General features: G+C 45.9%; 1 protein-coding gene and 1 non-coding gene across 7 annotated transcripts in view; one reads left to right on the top strand and one right to left on the bottom strand.

The window, feature by feature from the left end:
* Positions 1–342: 342 nt before the first annotated feature.
* Positions 343–414, bottom strand: trnag-ucc (transfer RNA glycine (anticodon UCC)). The gene has a single exon. It is a non-coding gene; the product is annotated as a tRNA-Gly (tRNA).
* A 2566-nt stretch (positions 415–2980) lies between these two features.
* Positions 2981–24031, top strand: part of LOC146287515 (unconventional myosin-VI-like) — a 47388-nt gene continuing 26337 nt past the window's right edge. For 5 of the 6 annotated variants that reach the window (XM_084699492.1, XM_084699491.1, XM_084699490.1 and 2 more), the window contains exons 1-12: positions 2981–3106; positions 11783–11913; positions 14063–14132; positions 14317–14390; positions 14905–15034; positions 15112–15217; positions 15316–15371; positions 15478–15575; positions 15702–15866; positions 18268–18348; positions 21591–21771; positions 23503–23647. In XM_084699492.1, the coding sequence (XP_084555618.1) occupies positions 11797–11913; positions 14063–14132; positions 14317–14390; positions 14905–15034; positions 15112–15217; positions 15316–15371; positions 15478–15575; positions 15702–15866; positions 18268–18348; positions 21591–21771; positions 23503–23647 (1223 nt within the window). In that variant the 5' untranslated portion in view covers positions 2981–3106; positions 11783–11796. Of the gene's footprint in view, positions 3107–11782; positions 11914–13522; positions 13788–14062; positions 14133–14316; positions 14391–14904; positions 15035–15111; positions 15218–15315; positions 15372–15477; positions 15576–15701; positions 15867–18267; positions 18349–21590; positions 21772–23502; positions 23648–24031 lie in introns of those variants that run through there. The other variant, XM_084699493.1, reaches the window with a different exon arrangement.

Here is a 24031-nt window from a genome sequence, read left to right as displayed (position 1 = left end):
CATTGGCCGGGAATCGAACCCGAGTCAACCGCGCGGCAGTCTGCTATGAATAGTCTTAACTTTCTTAACTTTTCCCATTCATTTTCTATGGCTATCCTTAACCATATCGAATACTACCATGTGTGGCCACTATTGGGATTTGGGGGGCACTGTTTCGCGGTTTTCTTGCGCGATAGAGAGAAGCGTCTCAGATCAGAATATTTTATGAGAGAACAGTACACGTCGATCTGCACTCAGGTAAAATATCCATCTGGATAGATCTAAAGATAGCTAGCTAAATCATGAATGAACATGTTTAGCAGATTATATTTAACTGTTATATCTTTTGTAAAATCATAAGGTTGCGTTGGCCGGGAATCGAACTCGGGTCAACTGCTTGGAAGGCAGCTATGCTCACCACTATACCACCAACGCCTACATTTCATGGGTGTACACCTATACCACCCAACCCTGCCGAAAGGAATTCTGGGACTTCCAGAATCCAACTTTCGGTTACATTTCCTATTATTTTCCCATTTGTTCTCTGTGATGAGTATGATTTCAAGAAGTTTTTATTAGAATAATTCAACTTTTTAGTGAACAACAATTTATTTGTGAACAATTCAGTTCTTCGACTATTAGATACAACATGTCCCCCTATACGACGCATCAGGAATAGCAGGTTTGTATGACCGTCAGGGGCCCCTATAACTGACTAGTTTGCTGACTCGGTGCCTCCACCTTCTGCGCACACATCTGCGCACATTCTTCGCAGCCTATTTGTTTCCCCGAAAGTTAGAAGATTGTTCTCAAACTGTCAACTGAGCCTACGCTGAAGACCATGGTTCAGAAAGGCTGCCAAAGACAAACGTGTTGTAAGTAATTCAAAGCTTGTGTCGCTAGGTGGCACTATTGTGTCAAGGATGTCTGTGAGGCCTGCATGCAGCCTTATACCCCCAACCGCCACCTACGGTCTTCTTCAGACAACCGCCTGGTGGTCCCACCACTCAAGAGCGCCCGGTCCCAACACACCCAGCACAAGCTATTCTCCTGCCTGCCCCCCCCAATGGTGGAACCAGCACCCCACCTCCATCAGGGACACTGACTGTCTCCCCACCTTCAAGAAAATGCTCAAGACGCACTTGTTCCGGGAGTACAACGGCACTTAGGAATGCTTGGCTGGACCTGATGTTAGTTTCCTCCAGGATCACAATTACTCTTATTAATAGAGACTTGTTGCTCTTATAGGTTAGTTATAACAAAGTTAACTCTTGTACTCGCTGTGAAATATTTGACTGTTTATTGTTCTTCTACAGGTACAGTCTTGCACTTTTTGAGGTTCATGTTGTTTTAATTTGTAACTTGTATAACTGCATCTTATGGGTCTTCCCTTTGGCACTTGTTTAGTTTTTCACAATGTATGCTTCATGTTTTGGCTGCTTGCAATGTTTGGGACTACCTCGTTGTTATGATAAGTGACCTATGCTCTTTTGTAAAGCTCTCTATTGGAAGTCGCTTTGGATAAAAGCGTCTGCTAAATGCATAAATATAAATACATTTATTGTATTGATAACATCTTTGTGAACGGTCTGTGAATGGTCATTATCACTACAGAAGACTGTTTTGCTCAGTACTGAACAGAACTGATTTTTTTTTTTGTGGGCTTGGTATTATCTTTCTGTTTTAGGCCTATAGTATCCTTAATTGGAAACTGTGTGTATGAGGACAAATATTACATTAAAGCTGCAGGAGGTAATCCTGTAAGCGTAAAATAGATCAATATGTTGCTGTGGATACTGATTTAAACGCTACCCTATACCAGTTAGGCTACTCAACTTAGTATAAAAAGTATATTCCATATTAACCACTTCATCTATAAAGGCCACCACTAATTACTGTTTTGTCTCATTGTGTTATTGCACAGTGACTTTGAAGATCAAACATAAGATAGTTAGGGAGTTAATCGTAAAACTGCTATAGGAGGCATGTATTAACTATGGTGAAGAGCCGTTCGTGCCTTAAGTGTATAATATGACATCACATAGGCTTTGCTTTCATTCAGAAACTACCATTATCCTAGTTGAAGAACTGTAACAAGAGAAAAATCTGAACCAATATGTCTTTAGGAATTAGTGTGATTTTGATCACAATGATGTGTAAATATTTTACAAGGAGGATCAACGCACCCTTCCACTGTTATTTAGGACAGCCAGACACAATCTATTGTCCTCTAAGCATGAAGTCATCCTACCTTTCCTATTTTCTATAGCCTAAGGTGCAAAGACCTGTTTTAGGAATGCACAAACAAAACACATGTTCTTGGGCATAAACTATTGAGCTCTTTCAACTGTACGTTCAAAATGCAAACTGTCACGTTGTCTTACTTATATGCGCAGGGGCGCCGTATATGGGGGGGAAATTATGACGATTCTAAAAAATTGAAAAACGAATAGAAATGATAAACTTTTCTTATAAGTATTTTTTTATGGGGCCCAAAATTCCTGGCGGCGCCACTGACCATGCGGAATGTACTGCTTTTTCTTGCCAGTGTTGACCAACTGTGGCATACAGTTTTCTATTGTCAGTAGAAACATGAGGCAGGCGCAGTTACTGGCCACGTAGGTGATTTTTTCTTTTTTAATGAGATGCACCCTTTACCTATCAGCTTCCAGATCGGTATTGAATGACATCTTTAGGGGGGGAACTCCACGTTTTATGTTACTGACCATCAAACATTAATGGCTCTCAAATTGTGTTTTGTTGTTTTGTGAAGTTGACATTAAGTAGAAACGTTTGGGATTTTAGAGTGCCGTTATATGCATTCGCACCCACCAAAATGGAATTGCTTTTATTATTTTTGCTGAATTTCCACCAAGTATTACCTGTATAGACAATAGGACCAAATATTAGACGGAAATATTCATAATTTAGCAGCGACACCAACGTCGTATCAACGTTACTGCATGCTTTGTTCGTGACGTCACGACCAATTCCCTGGTCTTCTGCTGCCAAAGCTGGACTGGGAGAAAGGGGAGGTCTGAAGATCGCACCCGGCATTCATCGTGGAAACTTGCACTTTTATTAAGGAACAAGTCTCGGAGTACAGCCGCAGATTGAAGTGCATACGGTATGTAACATCGGCAAGCGTTATGTACTAGCGTTCAGACAACCTACTGGAATTCAGGGATGTAAAATCAGTCAGTACTTGCTTGCTATCAAGCCCTATGGAAATGCCAGGCAGCTTGAGCTTACCGATGCTAGTGCTAGTATTGGTGGAGACTGTCAAAACACAGGAAGGGATTGCCATCAGTTCGCGTCTGTTCGTCCTCAAGAAAAACAACGCAGTCCAGTAGTGTGAAATTAATACAAACCGCCTCACATAATAGTCGCTTTAATGAATAGTATCGATACCGAGTTAGGGGGAGAATGGGATGCTGGGAAATTGGATATTTGACAGACAGCCGCTCCGGGACAACATTCAGTATTGGAATCACCATCAGGCTCATTACCCCCGTACAGGAGTGTTTGTTCCCAGCTGTAATTAAAATGCACTACTGCGTAGGCCACATTATGGAGTACAATATCTGGTGCATTAATGTGGTGCTTTGCCACAGCTCAAGTGAACTGTATTTACAGCAAAAATGAATCAGTCTGAAACGGTACACGGACACGTTTGAGGCCTGTATCTTAAGTGCACAGTTTGACAACAATCTGGAAATTGTACAAGGTTCTGGTGTTGATAGAGTTAGGTGGATGGTTGCAGTACTCCATCTATGAATTGCTTTTCTTTCGTCTAGTTCTGTGCAGGCCTACTTGGCCACTGCATAGGATACCTCTAATCCTAGCATGTTTATGATTACATAAGACTGTGAGTGCTTTTTGTTATATGACTGCATCTCGGCAAACTGATGGAACTTGCTTTTCCTTGCTTCTCTTGCGTGGCCGGGTATAGCAAAACTGTCATGTCTGTTTCTTAACGGACTTTGACCTGAAGTCACGTCCATTGTGTTTTACGAGTGAAGTGTCCTATCAGTCATGCCACAGGGGTGCTGCTCATTGTGACAGAGGTGTTTTTCCTGGGTGGACATCCTGCTAGTCAATCTTGACAGGGGGGTCAAAGTACTTTCAGGAAATACTCTTTCCCCTCAGCAGTGGGATTCCAGTTCTAGATACCTTTGACAGTGAAGGTTGTCACTGGTTCTAGTTTTTAGGTTTGTCAGTGTTTTCCTTGCTGCTCAAGGTCTTTATTCACATGTCCATCAAACCCCTGCCAGTCAAGTAAGATAAGGAACATTCTGCATTGAACCATCATTAATACTCGTCGTCACCACAATAAAGTGTCATTCAGGTGTTGTGAAGACCTTTTAGATGAGTTGCTACAGAACACAGGACCACTGAGGATATGAAACTGGAGAATCTTCTCTGTGGCATCCTCTTCGCTAGCTCTCTGTGTCTCTCTGGTGGGGGTTAGAACCAGGGGAAACAGGATGTCCCAATATATGACCAGAGGAGACTTTTTAACCCTTTCATCTCCCAGCAGAACAGGCCCGCACTGTGCAGCCTGTAACATGAATGGTGAGGGAATGGGACAAGGCAATATCGTGTTTCCGGGAGGGGGAGGGGGTGTGATGCGGAGGCTGGGTTGGGACCCCATTGACTCGTCCATGTGCCTTTGTCATTAGTGGAATGTGAGCTGAATTAGTCGTGCTCCAGTGAGCAGACTAAAGTCTCTGTGCAGTGCGATGGAGAGAGTCACCTTACACAGTCTGTGTGCCTAGACCCCTGGCACCAGGTGCTCTGTGGTCTCCAGGACACACACACACACACAGACACAGACACACACACACACACACACACACACACACACACACACACAGGTGTTATTGTCTGGTTTGAGTTGGAGACCCGGCACCCTAAGCTTTCCTGAGACAGAGGAGTTTGCTAGTTGAGAGTGTTGGGTTGGTGGCTCTGGGATGTGTGATATCATCACGGTCTATTGTTCGTCTTTCATTTTGTCTGTAAAAAAAGACTGTGTTCACAAACTGGTCTTACAGTTAGTCTGAGGTCAGACTGTCTAGCCCTTTGGATGCATTACATCTTGGGTTAATGGCTAAGTGTTCTTATTTTTTCATTTAGTTTACCATGGCTTAACTTTGCAGAACCTGCCTTGCTTACCAGATTGCCTTCAATGGTTTAGCCTAGAAAGTATGCAAATGACCCCAGCTCATCACCATGGCAGGTAGCATAACCATAGCAACACAGAGCATAGGTCTAACCATTCTCTCTTCCTATTGGATCATGTGCTGCTGACCTTTGGAGCCCAGTCCGCCCCATGGTATGAAGTTAGGATTACTCACGCTGCATGAGACGATGTAGTACACAAGGGGACAGTTTAGTGTGCGCTGCACACAGTTTAATACTGTACTGTGTTCCGCTCTTTGGTGTTGCTAATAACAAGTGTCTATCAATGTTTTGGGCGTGGGCCTGATTGTGAACTATTTAGACAGTTGTTGCCACAACAAAACCATTTTTAGAGTACTTGATTGCAGAAAACACAACCAGGCCCATTATAGAATTCATGTTTGGAATCTAAACTGCAGAGTTACAGTGTTTTCCTTTTGTTCTATGGTATGTCAAAGTAGTTCAGAGAGAAAGTGTAAACTCATGCAAGGATGTTTCTTATTTTATGTAATATAGGAATGGATTATTTCTTCTTCCTCCCTTCAAATAATCTTGCTAGTGCTCTGCTCGTTAGGTAAAATGTTTCCAAGGGAAACTTTGACCCATATTAAACCATCGCTCTCTCTGGAACATGACAAGCTCATGACAAGGAGGCTTTGTAGCAGAGGTTACTGTCCTTGACAAGGAGGCTGTGTAGCAGAGGTTACTGTCCTTGACAAGGAGGCTGTGTAGCAGAGGTTACTGTCCTTGACAAGGAGGCTGTGTAGCAGAGGTTACTGTCCTTGACAAGGAGGCTGTGTAGCAGAGGTTACTGTCCTTGACAAGGAGGCTGTGTAGCAGAGGTTACTGTCCTTGACAAGGAGGCTGTGTAGCAGAGGTTACTGTCCTTGACAAGGAGGCTGTGTAGCAGAGGTTACTGTCCTTGACAAGGAGGCTGTGTAGCAGAGGTTACTGTCCTTGACAAGGAGGCTGTGTAGCAGAGGTTACTGTCCTTGACAAGGAGGCTGTGTAGCAGAGGTTACTGTCCTTGACAAGGAGGCTGTGTAGCAGAGGTTACTGTCCTTGACAAGGAGGCTGTGTAGCAGAGGTTACTGTCCTTGACAAGGAGGCTGTGTAGCAGAGGTTACTGTCCTTGACAAGGAGGCTGTGTAGCAGAGGTTACTGTCCTTGACAAGGAGGCTGTGTAGCAGAGGTTACTGTCTTTGTCATGAAGACGTTCTTCTACTCTGAGAACGTCTCTTTCTTCTATCCAACATCTTGAGCTCACACATTTTTATCAGCAGTCCCTGTTCTTTCTTCAGCAGCATTCACATCTTTTATTCATTATTCACACAGCCTTAAAAAATAGATAAAGTTTGTGTCCTGCACAAACCTTTCTTTTATGATGCTCAACCAGTGCTTTTAAGAAACTGCAGTCAGACCAGCAAGGCCCTCTTACTGACTGTCTGTCTGTTCTGGGCCTAGTTCTAGTTTCTGAGTGCCCACTTCTGTTATCCTGCCAGACGCATTTGGCTCCAGAGCCTCAATGTGTTTTCCATGTTCTCTTTGACTGGACAAGACCAATGGGATCTGGGAGATTCTTTTCTGCTCCCAGGGCCCTGTGTGTGTGTGTGTGTGTGTGTGTGTGTGTCTCTCTCTTTCTTATCTGCATGTCTGCTCATTGGGACTTGACCAGGCTTTCCTGCCCAATCATTTTCAGGCAGCAGTATGGAGTTTCTTACCTCATGCACATTGAATAATCTCTAATGTATCTGTGTAGTGAGAGCAGATCACACAGAGACCGCGGCGCCTGGGAGGACAAGATATGAGGGAAGAGATTCTGCTCTCCAGGGACCAACTGGGGGCTGTTGTATCCTGACAAAGAACAGACCAAGCTGTGTCTTTCTGACGGCTTGTTTTCATAAGAATGAAGCCTTTTAATCTGAAACTGATCTATAAAATTGTATGAATAAACCTGAACTGAAACCAAATCAAAGTTAGCAGATTTTTTTCACAAGTCGGTAAAGCAGCTAAATTGAAATGATTTGATGTTCCAAGTCTGCCTCAAGAGCCTTTTTGTGAAATATGTAACTTTTTTAGTGACTGACGAAAACTATTTATGAGTGTTAGACTTCGACATGAGGGAGCTGATCCTTGTCAATGTTTAAGCTATTGTACAGCTTTGTTAGTTAGGCATCACATTTACTGTTTCTGCCTTGTGCTGACATCAGCTAATGGCAGTTGGCTGGACGGAGGAGTTAGCAGAGCTGTGTAGAGGAGTTAGCAGAGCTGTGTAGAGGAGTTAGCAGAGCTGTGTAGAGGAGTTAGCAGAGCTGTGTAGAGGAGTTAGCAGAGCTGTGTAGAGGAGTTAGCAGAGCTGTGTAGAGGAGTTAGCAGAGCTGTGTAGAGGAGTTAGCAGAGCTGTGTAGAGGAGTTAGCAGAGCTGTGTAGAGGAGTTATTAGAGCTGTGTAGATAGGGGAGAGCAGAGACTGACAGAGATTCTTGTCCAGTTTAATAGAGGGAAACCTGTTACACTCCCAGCATGGCAATTCCATCACTTCTTGTACTGATTATTTGGCTAATGTTTAAAGACAATATCGAGTCATTTTAAAGCACAGTTTGTCATTTAGTAGGTCAACCACAGGGATGTGGTTTGGTTCCTATTGAATTTACCCTTAAGCCCCAGCCTCCCTAGTAGTTATCTGCTTCTCAAGTGCCCTGTTCTGATCCTCTGTCAGCTTCATCTGTGCTCAGCTAAACCCCTCATTCTGACCAGGGGTCTGGAACCCTGACTGGGTCAAACCCCTCATTCTGACCAGGGGTCTGGAACCCTGACTGGGTCAAACCCCTCATTCTGACCAGGGGTCTGGAACCCTGACTGGGTCAAACCTGCTTCTATGGACAGCATGTGGTCTTCTGGTTAGGGACTGTGTCCTTGAGCCTCCAGTGTTGACTCAGTTTAAACCATTAGCCTGGGTTGTTAGTTTTGAAAACCTGTTTTGTCAGGTAGCCGTGATGCATGTAATCATAAGCCTAATGACACACTGGTCATGCTGGGGTGTGGGGCCCAGGTTATGGAGGACACACCCTCTACAGTATAAACCCATTTAACACACCTTTCCTCTCTGACTGGGACACAGGTCAGCCCTTAACGCACACCCCATGACTTCCTCTCAATGATACAAGCACTAACTGCTTTTCAATTATTTTACAACCACTAGATTCATTATCTGTGATCTTGCCTAATCTTAATCAGGCTACTTTTCCCTGTGATTATACGGCACCTCACTTTACAGTTTTTCAGAATTTCATCAGATTGTGTCTTGTTACATTTTCATTTCTAAATGGGTAGGAAATTATGAGTTGTAAAAATACTGGCCTATTTTTAGAGCGTTATTAAAAACCTGGAGATGTTGCAGTGAAAGAAAGAGTCTTTGAGGTCGATTCAGAAGCTCTGAAGACTTGAGCTCTTTGGAGTTTTGTCCAGGCACATTCACAGTGCCTCAGTCCCTTTGTTTCCAAACATATCACAGGGTTTTGTGTCTCAGAGCGTCATGTGACCTTCCTGTACCACCACAGTGGCATCTCAGTCCAACAATCCTCCGCTTGTCTGTGATGAGGCAGAAGAGTGGGTTTAGCAGGCATAACTCTCAGGCCATCCCAACCAGGCTCCCCTATTTCCTCCTCTGTGGAAGCGTTGGGTTACTTTAGTGGCAAGATACCATCTGGCACTGTGGTCTTCTCTGCTTCACATGCACACATCTTAACTGATCACTGGTAATCTGGTTGAATCAACAATTTAGGGGTTTTCGTGGCTGTTCATTATGTGCCTGTTTATATTCGACTAATTCAGCAGTTTTGTGTAGGTGACCGTGAGGCCTTGATGTTTTATGTGTTAACTGAGCTGGAGACTCACATGATACTGCTGTGATTGTGATGTAGTCTGGCCTCTGTTACAGCGAATGAGACACGATCTCACTTCAGCTAGTGCTGTTGACACAGCAGCTACCTTTTTAAGGTGATCCAAGCCTATACGTACTCAAGTGAGGAATCGAGGGAAAATATTTGCCACAAACAAAATCGTTGGTGTGCAACGCTAACTTCAATTTTACAGACTACTGAATAAGAAAATGCACAATACTCATAATCACTTTAGTGGTAGGTATGAGGAGAAACTTGAATGCAGGCCATAAGCCTGATAGTAGTCCTCTTGCTACTGATACTATAGTGCTGTAAAATTATACATTAGTTTGCGCTTTTAGCACCCATTTTTTGGCCGCATAGATGCCGTAATGTTGGTCATTATTCAGGAATTACAATACTGTTTTTGAGCTGGGCTGTAAAATGTTGTGTTGAAGTGAGAGAGTAAGGGTTCTCCCTGCTTCATTCTGTCTCTCCGTGGCTTGTTGGAGCTTGAGGCCGTTCAGTTATACATGACATGGGTTCACTGCAGGTCATAACACACTGTACTAAAGGTCTGGCTCTCGTTCAGTCTGGCCGGAGCCAATGAGGATAGTTCAGGGTTTCGGGGCGATCAACCCTGCTCTCTCAGGGCCAGTGACTGGGCAGGCACAATGTTTTTGTACACAAAAATTATGCATCCGTCCCTTTCACAAATGTTGAATAACTAAAGTTGTCCTTAACAGGCAGGTTCCTATGCTCAATTTAACTTTATGAAATGCACAATACAGTACCTTGAATGACAGCATTCAAATATGCTCAGATAATCTAACTGGGTTAATGTGATAAGCAGTCAGACTGTGTATCAGGAAGTGGTAGAGGTTGGATATCGACCTCACCTCATATCCTGAAAACCCTTCAGGAAGGAATCACTTATTTAAATACATCATGAGAAGTCATGGCAGGAAACAGGAACCTTCAACTGAAAGCATTTCAGACATGACAACATCACTGAGCTCAAGGGGCCTGGATCAAACACATTAGCCAGGTTTAAACCTGGTTTAAACCTGGTGTTTAACACTTACTATCGAGGTGTAGGAAGAAGTTACGATGAGTCAATAGAAAGCACAGTAGGACGAGGCAGCTCACACCAATGGCCGAGTGACACAGCCAGGTAAATGATAGCCTGGCTGCCAGCCCAATTCTCCCCGCCCACAAAATAATTTGGTCGGGAAGTTGGGTCTGGAGGGTCTCGTATTGGGAACAACTACATGAAACCAGGATCTGGACGGACCAATGAAATTGCCAGCGCGGGCTTTATACGATGATGGACAGATGATCAACAGTAACGTAATCAACAACGTCACGAAAGAGCCCTTGGGTTGAATTCGTTTTCAACAAACAACATATTACGTTGCTCTGATTGGTTGTAGGTCTATCCAATTGAGCGAAGAGGCATTTGTTTTACGAGTTCGGTTGAAACACGCCCCGTAGTCACAGCCCAACAGAGAGTTATCAGACTCAAATTATGACTAGAATTATGAGTATGACAACGTCAGGCTAGGTAAATGACAGTTCAAAAAACAAATTGCTTATCACCTTCAATACATGTTTAGTCATGCTCAGATACAGCCATCTGATTAATGACAGAGAGTTGGCACGACAACAGATGACATATGAAGTTTACATTTTGACAGCAGGCCAAGGCTACTTTGTGGAACACTTGAATGTTTTTTTGAGTAATAAACTTTGGAACTTGGTTTTACTTTTCGACCTTTTTTTTTTTTAAACATGCGAACAAATGTGTTCACTATTATCTATGATCTCACTCATGTTAATAGGATCAGTTTTCTCCCTTGGTGTAAAGTTGGGCTTAAGCTAACTGTTAGTTTGTAAGTTGTGCAAACAGTTTGTACTTGGACACTGTTCCATGGGGATAGGCTGACTGACAGAGGGGACAGAAGCTGTACAAGCCCCACCCAGAGGAAAAGCCCAGGCTTACATATCTGGCATTGGATAATTGAAAATGTTTGTCTTTGAATGGGTCTGTTTGTTTTGAGTTTTGGATATGTTTTGATGGGGTTTTCTCCAAATGACAGCTGTGGTGCTTATGAAGTTTCCCCTCAAAGCATGACCTAAATAATTGATAATGGAGCTGGTGTGAAAATCTCTCTCTCTTCTGGCTGTGTTGTGGGACTTTGCCAAACCCACCAGCTTGGTGATTCAGGCAACATAGTCCCATCTGGGACCAGCTCACAGAGAGAGGAAGCACTCATCTAGCCACAGGGTTTGACGTTTCTGTTTGCTAATGACATCAGCCATAAACCAGCCAACAGTTTTGCAAAAGGCCAAATTATGTTAAGAAGTAAATTGTTGCTTGATTCAGGCCACAACACATTTTGAAGTGAGCTTTAGTTATTAGATCCTGCTTTGAATATGAGATCAGAGGTTCTCTCGTTTCAAACATGTCTGTAGCGTAGGCGTGCCCTCTGGATCTAGATGTCAGTGTGGTGTCAGTGGCACATCACCTGACCGACCCCCTGTCTGGGATCCAGCTCACTGTTTTGACCACCAGTGTCGTAAAACAAAACAGCCGTCTTGTTTTCAGGAGTCACAAGTCTACTCACGAGCCTGTTTTTCAGTCTCACACATGGCTGTAGTTTGTGGCCTGTTGTAGCTTTTAGACTAGAGCACAGGAGGGGGGGGGAGGTCACAGGTGTGATATGCTGCTGTGTTCTCCAGAGTCCAGCGCAGCGATGGAGGACGGGAAGCCGGTGTGGGCGCCCCACCCTACAGACGGGTTCCAGCTGGGGACGATAGTGGACATAGGAGCCGACAGCCTGACCATCGAGCCTCTGAAACAGAAGGGGACGGTGAGAGAACCCGGACACCACATTCAGCACTAACTGTTTCTCTTCCAATACGCAGACAAGATACACTATCAGTGTGGCAGTGATTTTCGACTCATCAGAGTTGTTGACTGGAAACTTGAAGCTTGTCCTTGCCTATGTGTATCTATGATGAAGTGTCACTTATGTGGTCAAGTAGGTTCTCTACAGAGGCCCCCATATTACCACTAATTCACTTTTCTGCCTGGCTAGGTGGTTTATTGCTCTGTGCAAAGCTCTTGGTGGAAACAAGACTCAGTTTCTATAGTTACACATAGCTTGCCACCTGCCTGCTACGAGTGTTTGCATCCCACCCGTAAAACACGGTCCTGTCAAACATGTCTGTCTGTCTGTCTGTCTGTCTGTCTGCCTGTCTGCCTGCCCGCCTGTCTGTCTGCCTGTCTGCCTGCCCGCCGGTCTGTCTGCATGTCTGCCTGCCTGCCTGCCTGCCTGGTCACCTAGTCGGTGTTAGCCAGTGTCTCTGTGCCTCGCTGGCTGGCTGGCTGGCTGGCTGGCTGGCAGGCTGGCTGGCTGGCAGGCAGGCAGGCAGGCAGGCAGGCTGGCTGGCAGGCAGGCAGGCAGGCAGGCAGGCAGGCAGGCAGGCAGGCAGGCGGGGACACGTCAGGAGGGAAGGCTGCTCGGAGCGTGACACGGCGTCACACAGCCACAATGACTGAGTCTGTGGTCCTCGGGGTTAGGTAATGTGTCCCAGATGTTTCCACAGTTAGCAGTAAACTGGAGAGGGGAGAAGGAAAGAGAGAGGGAGGGAGAGAGGGACAGTAAAGGAGAAAGAAGCAAGAGGATAGGGGAGAGAGAAGAAGAGGGGGAGGACAGTTTTAAATAGAAGAGGGTCTTGCGTCACCCTCTCCCGACCCCTGTTTCCTCTCCTGCAGTCTCCTGGTCTGGCCTGGCTGTGGTCCTGCCAGTGGGAGATCGTGGAACGTGCCACGGCAGGAAAGAAAGAGGGGACTGTACGTCACCTTGGCATGGGGATTTGGAGGTCTTAAAAACATGCAGTGCCTCTTGAATTGGACAGCTTAAACCCTGAGAGCAGTAGTGAGGTTGACAGGGCCCCCAGCAGGACCAGTGTGGGGCAGGCTGTGATTGGTCTAGACCAGCTCCCTAGAGTCCCACTACGTGTGTCCACACAGACCTCTCTGATCTCCGTCCAGCACAGGGCCTTTATTTCCCACTCAGGTGGAACAGGCCCTTTGTGGCAGAGAAGACGGTTACTTAGACCATGTCAGCGTGGTGGTACTGTGGATCAGCCGACGCCTCATGAGCCTGGAAACACGAGACTCAGCCTTGCTTTGATGTTTCAAGTCACACAAGTGGAGCCAGACTTTTGACACACGGTTTGTTTTCAAGCAGCTCAGAAGCATGTGACCGTGTTCCCTTTCACGCTGCAGCCGTCCTTGCACTCCTGGAGAGCGGAGAGAGAGAGAGAGAGAGAGAGAGAGAGAGAGAGAGAGAGCATTTAAAGAAACTTGTTCAAAAACATCTCATAGCCATGGCCAGATGTGTTTAACTCCAACATGTGGCTGGAGTAGCAGATGTGTCCCAGCCTGCTAGCTCCCAGCCTCGCAGGGCTGAGCACTGCTGCTCAGACACACGTCCGGCTGCCCTGCTGTCCTGGACGTGTGGGCGGACCACTGCAGTTGAGGTAGGAAAGGCTGCAGCTCGCGGCCGCTACCCGATCCCCCATCCAGTTTCTCCCTCCAAATAATTCATCAGGCCTTGATGTGTCGCTCACTGTTCCGTGCTCCTGCAGCCTGCTGTTTGAAGCTCTGTGGAAAGCTTGGATCAGTTGGCGTGCAGTCACCTGGGAGCTGGGAAGAGCTAGGGAGAGGTGGGGGGAGGTGAGGAGAGGTGGGGGGCTGGAGCTGGGGGAGGGGGGGGGGCACATATTTGACAAAGACTTGAAAAGACACCAACAACCCTGAAGTGTCAGAAAGAAGGAACAACAGCAGCACCTCCTGACTCATGGTTTTTGTGTTGTGTTTTAGGTTTGAAGTTGTTTTCTTCATCTCCCACAATTATTTCAAACATTTGCAGAGGTCTGTGGTTCAGAAGTATGGCTTTTACTCTCTCCCTCGCTTGTTTTTCTCATTTATTTATTTATTCCTTCTTACAGACCTTTTTTGCCGCCGTTAACCAAGTGTTTCCTGCTGAGGATGACATCAACAAACATGTGGAGGACAACTGTGAGTTTCAGAACTACTTTATTTGAACCCTGTCCTCTGCACTATATCCACATTAATTTGCTCTCTCAACTATCCCCATTTGTATCTGCACTGTTAATCAATGTTAACAGTAAAACTCAATAAGTAAATGTTTCAATTTGTAAATTACTTTCTCATGTTGACACATTCTCTCTTTCTTTGTCAGGTTCCTTGATGTACTTGAATGAAGCCACTTTATTAAACAACGTTCGTGTGAGATATAGTAAAGACAAAATTTATGTAAGTGCCCTGACATTTTGAGCCTTTCAACAGGTTTGAACAGCAAGTTGAGGTTAGGACAGTCACTCATTACTGTACCCTCACCCCAGTCCTGCATTCCCTCTGCCTTCTACTGGATGGTGACTACACACACTCACACACACACTCACACACACACTCACACACACACACACACACACACAGTCTGCCTCTGTCTTGCCTGTCTCCCTGCTGGGCTGTGTCCACCTGGGGCTCAGGTGACCTCATTAATCACCCAGAGACTGATATCTTGTTCCCCGCTGAACTGAATCAGGTCCTCTGAGATGGTGGCTGTCTAGAGGCTAGCTGGAGGCAGAGCCAGCCCTCTCTGTCCTCTTCAGACGCCACCTAGTGGCCCTGCCCACACACTGTCACTGGCACAGCTACATGGGTCTATTGTTTGAATGCAACATGTTAGATGCATGTTGCAGCAGCCTCAGTGTCGTCGCCTGGGTTTAACAGCAGTTCTCGCTCTCTTGCTCTCTCTTCCTGACAGACTTTTGTAGCTAATATCCTGATTGCAGTGAACCCGTATTATGACATCCCAAAGCTGTACTCTCCTGAAACCATGAAACAGTATCATGGGAGGTCTTTGGGTACACTACCACCCCACGTCTACGCCATAGGTGAGTTTGGTGCTGCAGCTGCACTTCTGCATGTGTCCACTGGGGGGCAGTGTGGCTGACGTGCTGTTCTCTCTCAGCGGACAAGGCCTACAGGGACATGAGGGTCCTGAAGATGAGCCAGTCCATTATCGTCTCAGGGGAGTCTGGAGCAGGGAAAACTGAAAACACCAAGTTTGTGCTCAGGTACAGTCTCAAATGGCGGTTTGAGTTTAAACTTTCTGACTTTGTGAATTTGTTAAAACAGTAGTAATTGACCCTTTTGTTCTCCTCCTTTTAACTAGATACTTGACAAGTTCCTATGGAACTGGACAAGATATAGACGAGAGAATAGTTGAAGGTGAGGAGGACTATCTTGGTCAACTTGAATTACAATTTCGTTTTTACTGTTTTTGAGTTACTTGAAACATTCTTTTTTTCTATTCTTTTTTTCTTTTCTTCTTCAGCCAATCCCCTGCTGGAGGCGTTTGGGAACGCTAAAACTGTCAGGAACAACAACAGCAGTCGATTTGGGAAGTTTGTAGAAATTCACTTCAATCAAAAGGTAAAAAAGATCCATGGTTAACATTGTTTTTTTGATACAAAATATATATTCTTAAATTATAAAAAAAAAATCTATCCACAAGACTGACACAAGAACACTGTGTGTGTGTGTGTGTGTGTGTGTCAGAATGCTGTTGTGGGGGGGTTCGTTTCCCACTACCTGCTGGAGAAGTCCAGAATCTGCCGTCAGAGTTCGGAGGAGAGAAACTATCACATCTTCTACCGTCTGTGTGCTGGGGCGTCTGAAGACATCAGCCAGAGGTTCCACCTGGGTTCCCCCGACACCTTCAGGGTGAGCAGTTCTCTCTGCCCTCCCTTCCTCTGCCCCCCTCTCCAGCCTGCTGTTTCTTGTTTAGAGAACCACAACCACTCTACAGTTACACAGTATGTCCCAGTCTCCCAGGCATGGATTCAACTCTTCATTGAATTTTTCTCTCAGAATAAATCCATGTTAGGGAGACTGGGCCCAGGGATGTCAGGGGAGACTGGGCCCAGGGATGTCAGGGAGACTGGGCCCAGGGATGTCAGGGAGACTGGGCCCAGGGATGTCAGGGAGACTGGGCCCAGGGATGTCAGGGAGACTGGGCCCAGGGATGTCAGGGAGACTGGGCCCAGGGATGTCAGGGAGACTGGGCCCAGGGATGTCTGGGAGACTGGGCCCAGGGATGTCAGGGAGACTGGGCCCAGGGATGTCAGGGAGACTGGGCCCAGGGATGTCAGGGAGACTGGGCCCAGGGATGTCAGGGAGACTGGGCCCAGGGATGTCAGGGAGACTGGGCCCAGGGATGTCTGGGAGACTGGGCCCAGGGATGTCAGGGAGACTGGGCCCAGGGATGTCAGGGAGACTGGGCCCAGGGATGTCTGGGAGACTGGGCCCAGGGATGTCAGGGAGACTGGGCCCAGGGATGTCAGGGAGACTGGGCCCAGGGATGTCCCTCCTGCTGTCCTGGGAGTTTTTGAAAGCTGCTGTGACACAGTACCACTAGATGGAGCTCACATACATGGTTTTATGAGGCTTCTTTTGGCACCAACTCCCCCTTTAAACAGTCCATCTGTCGGAACATTGAGTCACCGTATGATGTGTGTTGCAGATCTTTAAGGGGTGATGTTCAAGCTGCCCTGACACTTCCCTTACCCAGCATCAGCTCTCAACGTGCATGGTACCCTGCCAGGCTCTCTCTCTCTCTGTCTCTCTCTGTCTCTCTCTGTCTCTCTCTGTCTCTCTCTCGCTCTCTCGCTCTCTCGCTCTCTCTCTCTCTCTCTCTCTCTCTCTCTCTCTCTCTCTCTCTCTCTCTCTGTCTCCCTCTCTCCATCTCCCTCTCTCTCTGAGAAACACTGCCAAGGAACTGCTCAACATCGACACAGTCTGCAGTAATGGAGATTGTAATGCCTAGATAATGGAAGTGGCATTTCTGCCAATCCCCCAATTAAATTCTGGACATAAGTATTGACCTATTTGGAAGCCCTTGACTCACAGGAGAGGGCGAGGGCATATTTGGCACGCAGAGATGATTTCGCCTCAGGGTTGACAGAAGGCAGATTCCCATAGGAGTCTGAAAACGATAATTGTCTTTTGTTAATGTTAAGAGTCTTTAGTACAGATCTGGATTGAGTCGACTCTAAAGTGAGTTTTGAGGTGACAGAAAGTCCACGAGCAAAAGTAGAATCCTTGCAGAGTTCCTGCATCCGCGGCAGATCCCACATCACTTCACCACGGCTCACTAGAGAACCGTACGTTCGCTTCCTCCGCTTTGAGGATCCACCACCTCATCAGATGCCAGGCCCTAGAAGGAGTCTTCCACATCCCTGCTAAGCCCTCCCTTTGTATCCTTGCCTTCCCACAGTGAGCCATCCTTTATTGCACTTCCCAAATATGTTCTTTATATTATGGCCGTCCATACTTTTACTGCTGACCTGGTAGACTGAAACCAAAGTTTATAAGAATAATATAAGAATAATAACATTCTGTGCAGTGGAGACTGTGAGTTGGTTCTGTAGCTGGGGCTAGCTGGGGGAAGCTGGAGGTAGCTGGGGGAAGCTGGGGGTAGCTGGGGGAAGCTGGAGGTAGCTGGGGCTAGCTGGGGGAAGCTGGAGGTAGCTGGGGGTAGCTGGGGTAGCTGGGGGTAGCTGGAGGTAGCTGGGAGTAGCTAGGGGTAGCTGGAGGTAGCTGGGGCTAGCTGGGGGTAGCTCTTGAGGACTCGTCCTCCATGTAGGACGCTGTAGGAGATAATGAGTGTTGAGAGGCTCCCCAAGGCTCAGTAATATCAAAGTATTATTTTGCCGTTTGCTGTTCCATCTGGCCAGATCCAATGAGTCATCTCTGCCATCCAGGTTTTGTTCAAGCCTTTGGTTTGCCTCAGTTCTGGGCTTGTTTTACACTCTCACTCGGGAAGTCTGCATTGGGATTCATCATTATCGTGGTTCACGGGGGAAAACCAAGTACTCAACAGCTATTAAAACTCACACAAAAGAAAGGACTGAGATGAATCGGTGCCTTTTGTTTACGTGCAAAGCAGGACGACGCACAAGCCTGAATCACAATGTGCTCTGACACAGGAATTTGCATGATCAATGATGTGGTGCGACCGGCCTTACATTAGCCTTGCTTTCTTGGATAGTTGGATATGAAAGGTGTCATCCTCAGTTGTTCTGTGTTTGGATCATGTATGTGTTCTGTTTGTTTTCTATTGTAGTACCTGAACAGAGGATGCACTCGCTTCTTTGCAAACAAGGACACAGACAAACAGATTCTTCAGAACCGCAAAAGCCCTGAGGTAAAGTGGAAATCATTCTTCCCTCTCTCTCCCCCTTTCTGTCTGTCAATCAGCCTCTCTTTCTCTCTCATTATGTCTGTCTCCAATTCATCCCTCTCTGCCTTACTGTGTCTTGCTTGCTCACCTTTTCCACTCTTTCTCTGCATCACACTCTACCTCCCACCCTGTCCCCACATTTCTCTCTATATATATCTCTCTCCTTCTCTCTTTCTCTCTATATATATCTCTCTCCTTCTCTCTTTCTCTCTATATATATCTCTCTCCTTCTCTCTTTCTCTCTATATATATCTCTCTCCTTCTCTCTTTCTCTCTATATATATCTCTCTCCTTCTCTCTCTTTCTCTCTATATATATCTCTCTCCTTCTCTCTTTCTCTCTATATATATCTCTCTCCTTCTCTCTTTCTCTCTATATATATCTCTCTCCTTCTCTCTTTCTCTCTATATATATCTCTCTCCTTCTCTCTCTTTCTCTCTATATATATCTCTCTCCTTCTCTCTTTCTCTCTATATATATCTCTCTCCTTCTCTCTCTTTCTCTCTATATATATCTCTCTCCTTCTCTCTTTCTCTCTATATATATCTCTCTCCTTCTCTCTTTCTCTCTATATATATCTCTCTCCTTCTCTCTTTCTCTCTATATATATCTCTCTCCTTCTCTCTCTTTCTCTCTATATATATCTCTCTCCTTCTCTCTTTCTCTCTATATATATCTCTCTCCTTCTCTCTCTTTCTCTCTATATATATCTCTCTCCTTCTCTCTTTCTCTCTATATATATCTCTCTCCTTCTCTCTTTCTCTCTATATATATCTCTCTCCTTCTCTCTCTTTCTCCTCTTGTCCTTCATAGCGCCTGTGTCTCTGCTACGCCCTTGGTACTCCAGGTCATCTCTTAAACCCCTGAACAACCACACAAGCCTTTTCTCTTCCCTGTCGCCGTGGTTATCAGACAGGAAGTCCCATCTGATGTGTTCCACTTCCTGTTTATGGCAGGAGCCTTCTCTCCCTGCCTTCCTGTTTCTGAAGCCACATAGTTGTAACTGCCACAAAGGTCATTTTCACTTTTTTCCAGTTGTGGTCAGCATAAACCTCTTTCAACCCTTAAAACTTTCTCCAAAACAGATTTAGAATTAGTGACCAATGTTTTAATTTGAATTGATGCAATGCAGTGCCTCGGTGTGAATACTTAATCCAACGAGATGAGTTCATTGCTCTTCCTCATTCTTTTGATTAATTATGCAGAGCTATTCCATTATTGCTTCTGTCTACCGCATCTCCAGTGGCGCAGAGTCATTAATTATTATTGTTATTAAAAGACACCACGGACCAGTGTTAGCCTCTCCCCTGCCTCGAAGATCCTTGGTGATTCATCCTCTCATTCAGGCACATCATTCTCTTGTTCAACCCCCCCCCCTTTCCTCCTTTATTTATAAAAATAAATGTACTTTATAGTGGCAAAAAAACTAGCATATACCTTTATTTGTGCAAACTGTTGATATGTGAATGATGTAGATTCAGTGGAATACATTCTATATCAAGATGAATGAAGCTCAAGAGACAGGAATCCAACATTTATCTGGAATAAGGATGTGTTGGTCTGGCTCCAGAGGCTTGTTAGCAACACGCAGCGCATAACAAGCGGCCAGATCATCTATATCCTTTGGCTGTTCAGTTGATTTGGGCTGTGTGTTTGTACCCTGCTTCTTCTCTATAAAACACAGGACGATCAGGTGATTATACAGTCAGTTTGGCCCAGTGTCATAGAAAAGCTTTCTTTTGGTCGTTTGAGGATGTGAATTTAGGGATCATTTTGATCACTGATTTCACATCTGCTCCGAGTGTAGTGGGATTCTGCATGTCTCTCTCTCTGTCTCTGTCTCTGTCTCTGTCTCTGTCTCTGTCTCTGTCTCTGTCTCTGTCTCTGTCTCTCTCTGTCTCTGTCTCTGTCTCTCTCTCTCTCTCTCTCTCTCTCTCTCTCTCTGCCTCTCTGTCTGTGTCTCTCTCTCTGTCTCTCTTTGTCTCTCTCTGTCACTCTGTCTCTCTCCTAGTCCAGTGCATGTTTTAATTATAATTTTTTTTTTTATTCAGCTCTCTATTGTAGGGCTTCAGGTCAAAATGACAATATCCTACTTGTCCAGCTTTGGTCTGATCCGAATGTCACAGTAGAAGGGTGTATCTGATGCACAGGGAGGCTGTGACCCCTTAACTGAACTTCCATAAGCTCTGGCCTGCGTTCTGCTCAGTTGGGTCTCTGGGTGTCAGTTAGAGTTCAGCCTGGAGCTGTTCCACATCAGAAACAAGCCATCATTTAAGCACTTCCATGACTAAGTGCTGATTGGAATTTATTAAGGGGATGCAATTAGGGATCTGTTATCATTGAGTTAAATGTTTTGATTTAAGAATGAACTGAGACCCTTTTTTATCACCGTGGATCATCCGTTTTTCTATAGAGAAGAACCACCCCTAGTCCCGTCCCCATGGTTACCACATCACTGGGGGAGTCCCGTACCCATGGTTACCACATCACTGGGGGAGTCCCGTCCCCATGGTTACCACATCACTGGGGGAGTCCCCTTCCCCCTCATCCCCGGCTGCGTCTCACACACTGATCTGGCTGTTCAACACAAACACCTTCAAATTCCCCCAAATAAGGATAGTGTGTCGTCTGCTGCCAGAGCATCATCTGACTGTGACATTCCTGCTGCCAGGCTGAGCGGGTCTCCAGGCCTGCTCTGCCCACCCTACACCAGCTCATTTTCTTTCTGACGATTTGAGATTTGATGTGGTTTGTTTGATGTGCAGATTTATGTTGGTGTTACAAGAGCTCAGAGTTCCATTCAACCCTTGTGTGGTGTTCAGGTCTTTTGGACTAATTTTCCATGTTTACTAAAAGAAAAAGATCCATTTCTGTATTTATCCAACCTCTGTCTCTGTAGCCTTCGCTCTTTCTTTGTTAGGAATATTTTAAATAACTTTGCATATGTGGTGTTCCATTCCATGGAACCCGGGAATAATACGTGTTTTTGTTGCTGAGAAAAATTGCAGTATTATGGGTCCCATAAATCTGCAAACATCGAGAAAGCAGCATAAAACAACAACACACAATGGTTACATTTACATGCGGAAGTTCTGTTTGACAAACAGTCCTTTGCGACCAGGTTGGCCGTTCCAAAACATACTGCTCAGGCTGTCATGACCATTGTAGGCCAGTGACTGACCCCTGTTCTCCTGGTGGTCTCCCAGCACCTGAAGGCAGGGCCCCTCAAGGACCCCCTGCTGGACGACCAGGGGGACTTCAACAGGATGTGTGGGGCCATGAAGAAGATCGGCCTGGACGACACAGAGAAGCTTGACCTGTTCAGGGTGGTAGCAGGGGTGCTCCACCTGGGCAACATCGACTTTGAGGAGACAGGTAGTACTTCAGGTGAGCAGGGATCCTCTCTCTTATCTCTCTCTCTCTCTCTCTTTCATCTTTCTCTCATATTTCTTTTTCATCTCTCTCTCTTATTTCTCTTTCATCTCTCTCTCTTATCTCTCTTTAATCTCTCTCTCATCTCTCTCTTTCATCTCTCATACTTTTTTATGTATCACGCGTGTACCCTCTCATACGACTGTTTCACTGTCTCTCTCTCTTTCCATTTGTTCATCGTCACATCGTGGTTGAAAAGATGGAAAGAATGAATGTCCTGTTCTCCAGCCTTTTGCCCTCCTTAGTATACCTTCCCATGTCCTGCTCTCCAGCCTTTTGCCCTCCTTAGTATACCTTCCCATGTCCTGTTCTCCAGCCTTTTGCCCTCCTTAGTATACCTTCCCATGTCCTGTTCTCCAGCCTTTTGCCCTCCTTAGTATACCTGCCCCAGGGCCCACAGCACCTCCAGGTGTAACTGAGGATGAGGAGAGTTCATTTATAACAACGAAAAAACATTCTGTCAGGCACCTCAGTCGTGAGCGACCATCTCCTGGGTTCCTGCCACCACAGAAACCATCAGGCTTTAGTTCCTGTGTAACAGGTGCCATTTGCTTTGTCTCCCCTCTCCGGAAGCCTCTCGTTTGCCGATTGATTACTTTAATCTTCAACTTCCCTCGCCAGCCACCATGCTCCTAGGGTTGTCTTCAGTATAAACATGCTCCTGGTCTTCGTCTCAGATGCAACAGGGGAGTCCTTCCCAGCATTCACTGGGGTTTGGAGACCAGGAAGTCCTTGTAGGAAGTCCCATCCAGCTCCACAGAGAGCTGCTGCCCAAGCCAGAATTCATTTCATTATCCAAAATTACAGTGTTAACAAATCACGTCATCATTTTTAAGAGCTGCGTATTTCGTGTTATTGTTTGACACGATGCGGTACATTTTGGGAGATGGTACACTGGGATTACCATAGACAATATACATTAATGTATATATGGGGGGGCCCCCATGGCGGGGGGCCCCCATGGCGTTTTATACGGCCGCCGTAGAGACCCTCAGCCGGGGCAGATGAGCATATCGACTGGTGGTGTGATGAGCAAGGTTGCACCCCTCCCTCCTGTTCAGAACATGGGAGGGGGAGTGTCTTTCCTGCATCCCACCCAAACTGGCTGTGCTCCCCTTATCTCTCTCTCTGTCTCAGCCGACCGGAGTTTGTGAATTATAGTGAGTGTCGAGTAATGATGGAGTGCTTTGATGAAGCCCATTTCATTAGGAAGTAGATATACAGAAGAGGTTAACTAGCACAGATAAATCACATCAAGTAGGCTACCTCTGTGACTTGGTTCTATTACTCTTACTTTAACAAGACAATTTGTACTTGTTAAAGGCATCTCGTTGGTTGGCCCCAAGTCACATTAGACATTAGTTTTAAGACCTTTGCGTGGCTTATGTTGAGCATCTATTGATTGCGGTATTGACGAGGACCCTATGGATCTTCAAGGGGACCGTATGTTGATGTATGTGGCAATTACGTGCAAAATAAACGCTCAATCGAACATAGGCCCAAGTGAGCTCTTCTTCAGTCCCTTCTTCTTCTTCAATTCCCACCTGAAGGGTTCCATTTGACACTTCCAAGGACAAAAAGACTCTACTTGATCTACACGCTGTGTTTGACAAAGAGCTGTGTTTGACAAAGTGCTGTGTTTGACAAAGTGCTGTGTTTGAAAAAGTGCTGTGTTTGTGTCCCCAGGTGGCTGCACCCTCGGGAAGCAGTCCGGCCAGCCCCTGGAGCACTGCTCTGAGCTGCTGGGTCTGGATGAGGACGACCTCCGAGTCAGCCTCACCACTAGGGTTATGCTCACAACAGCAGGGGGCGCCAAAGGAACGGTCATCAAGTAAGGAGACAGCAGTGAGGATGGGACCAGCAGGGGACCAGACGTGTATTTGTGAATCTTTTTTATTAATTTTTTTGATGATGGAAGGCCTTCTGTGTTTAAATAGTTGAGAAGTAATTTGGGAACATTTGGGAGGGTGGAAGGTCCTCTGCGTTAAAATAGTTGAGAATGATTTTTTGTTGTTGTTTTGTTTTGCTGTGGCTTGTCTTTGGATATCGTACTACGATATCCACACCAGAGATGACAGTAGCAAGGGAACGGAGGCAGGGGAATGTCTAACGGGCCAGAGGGGGATTGGTCTGCTCCACCCAGCCTTAAGCATGGCTATTTTAACGCCTTATGTAAGAAGGGAAAGCCTTCGCTAAACGGCATGGCAGGCGACGG

Source organism: Hypomesus nipponensis, chromosome 6 (assembly GCF_054491055.1).
Source record: "Hypomesus nipponensis isolate SF chromosome 6, ASM5449105v1, whole genome shotgun sequence".
NCBI classification, from domain to species: domain Eukaryota; kingdom Metazoa; phylum Chordata; class Actinopteri; order Osmeriformes; family Osmeridae; genus Hypomesus; species Hypomesus nipponensis.
This window is presented reverse-complemented; position numbering and strand designations above follow the sequence as displayed.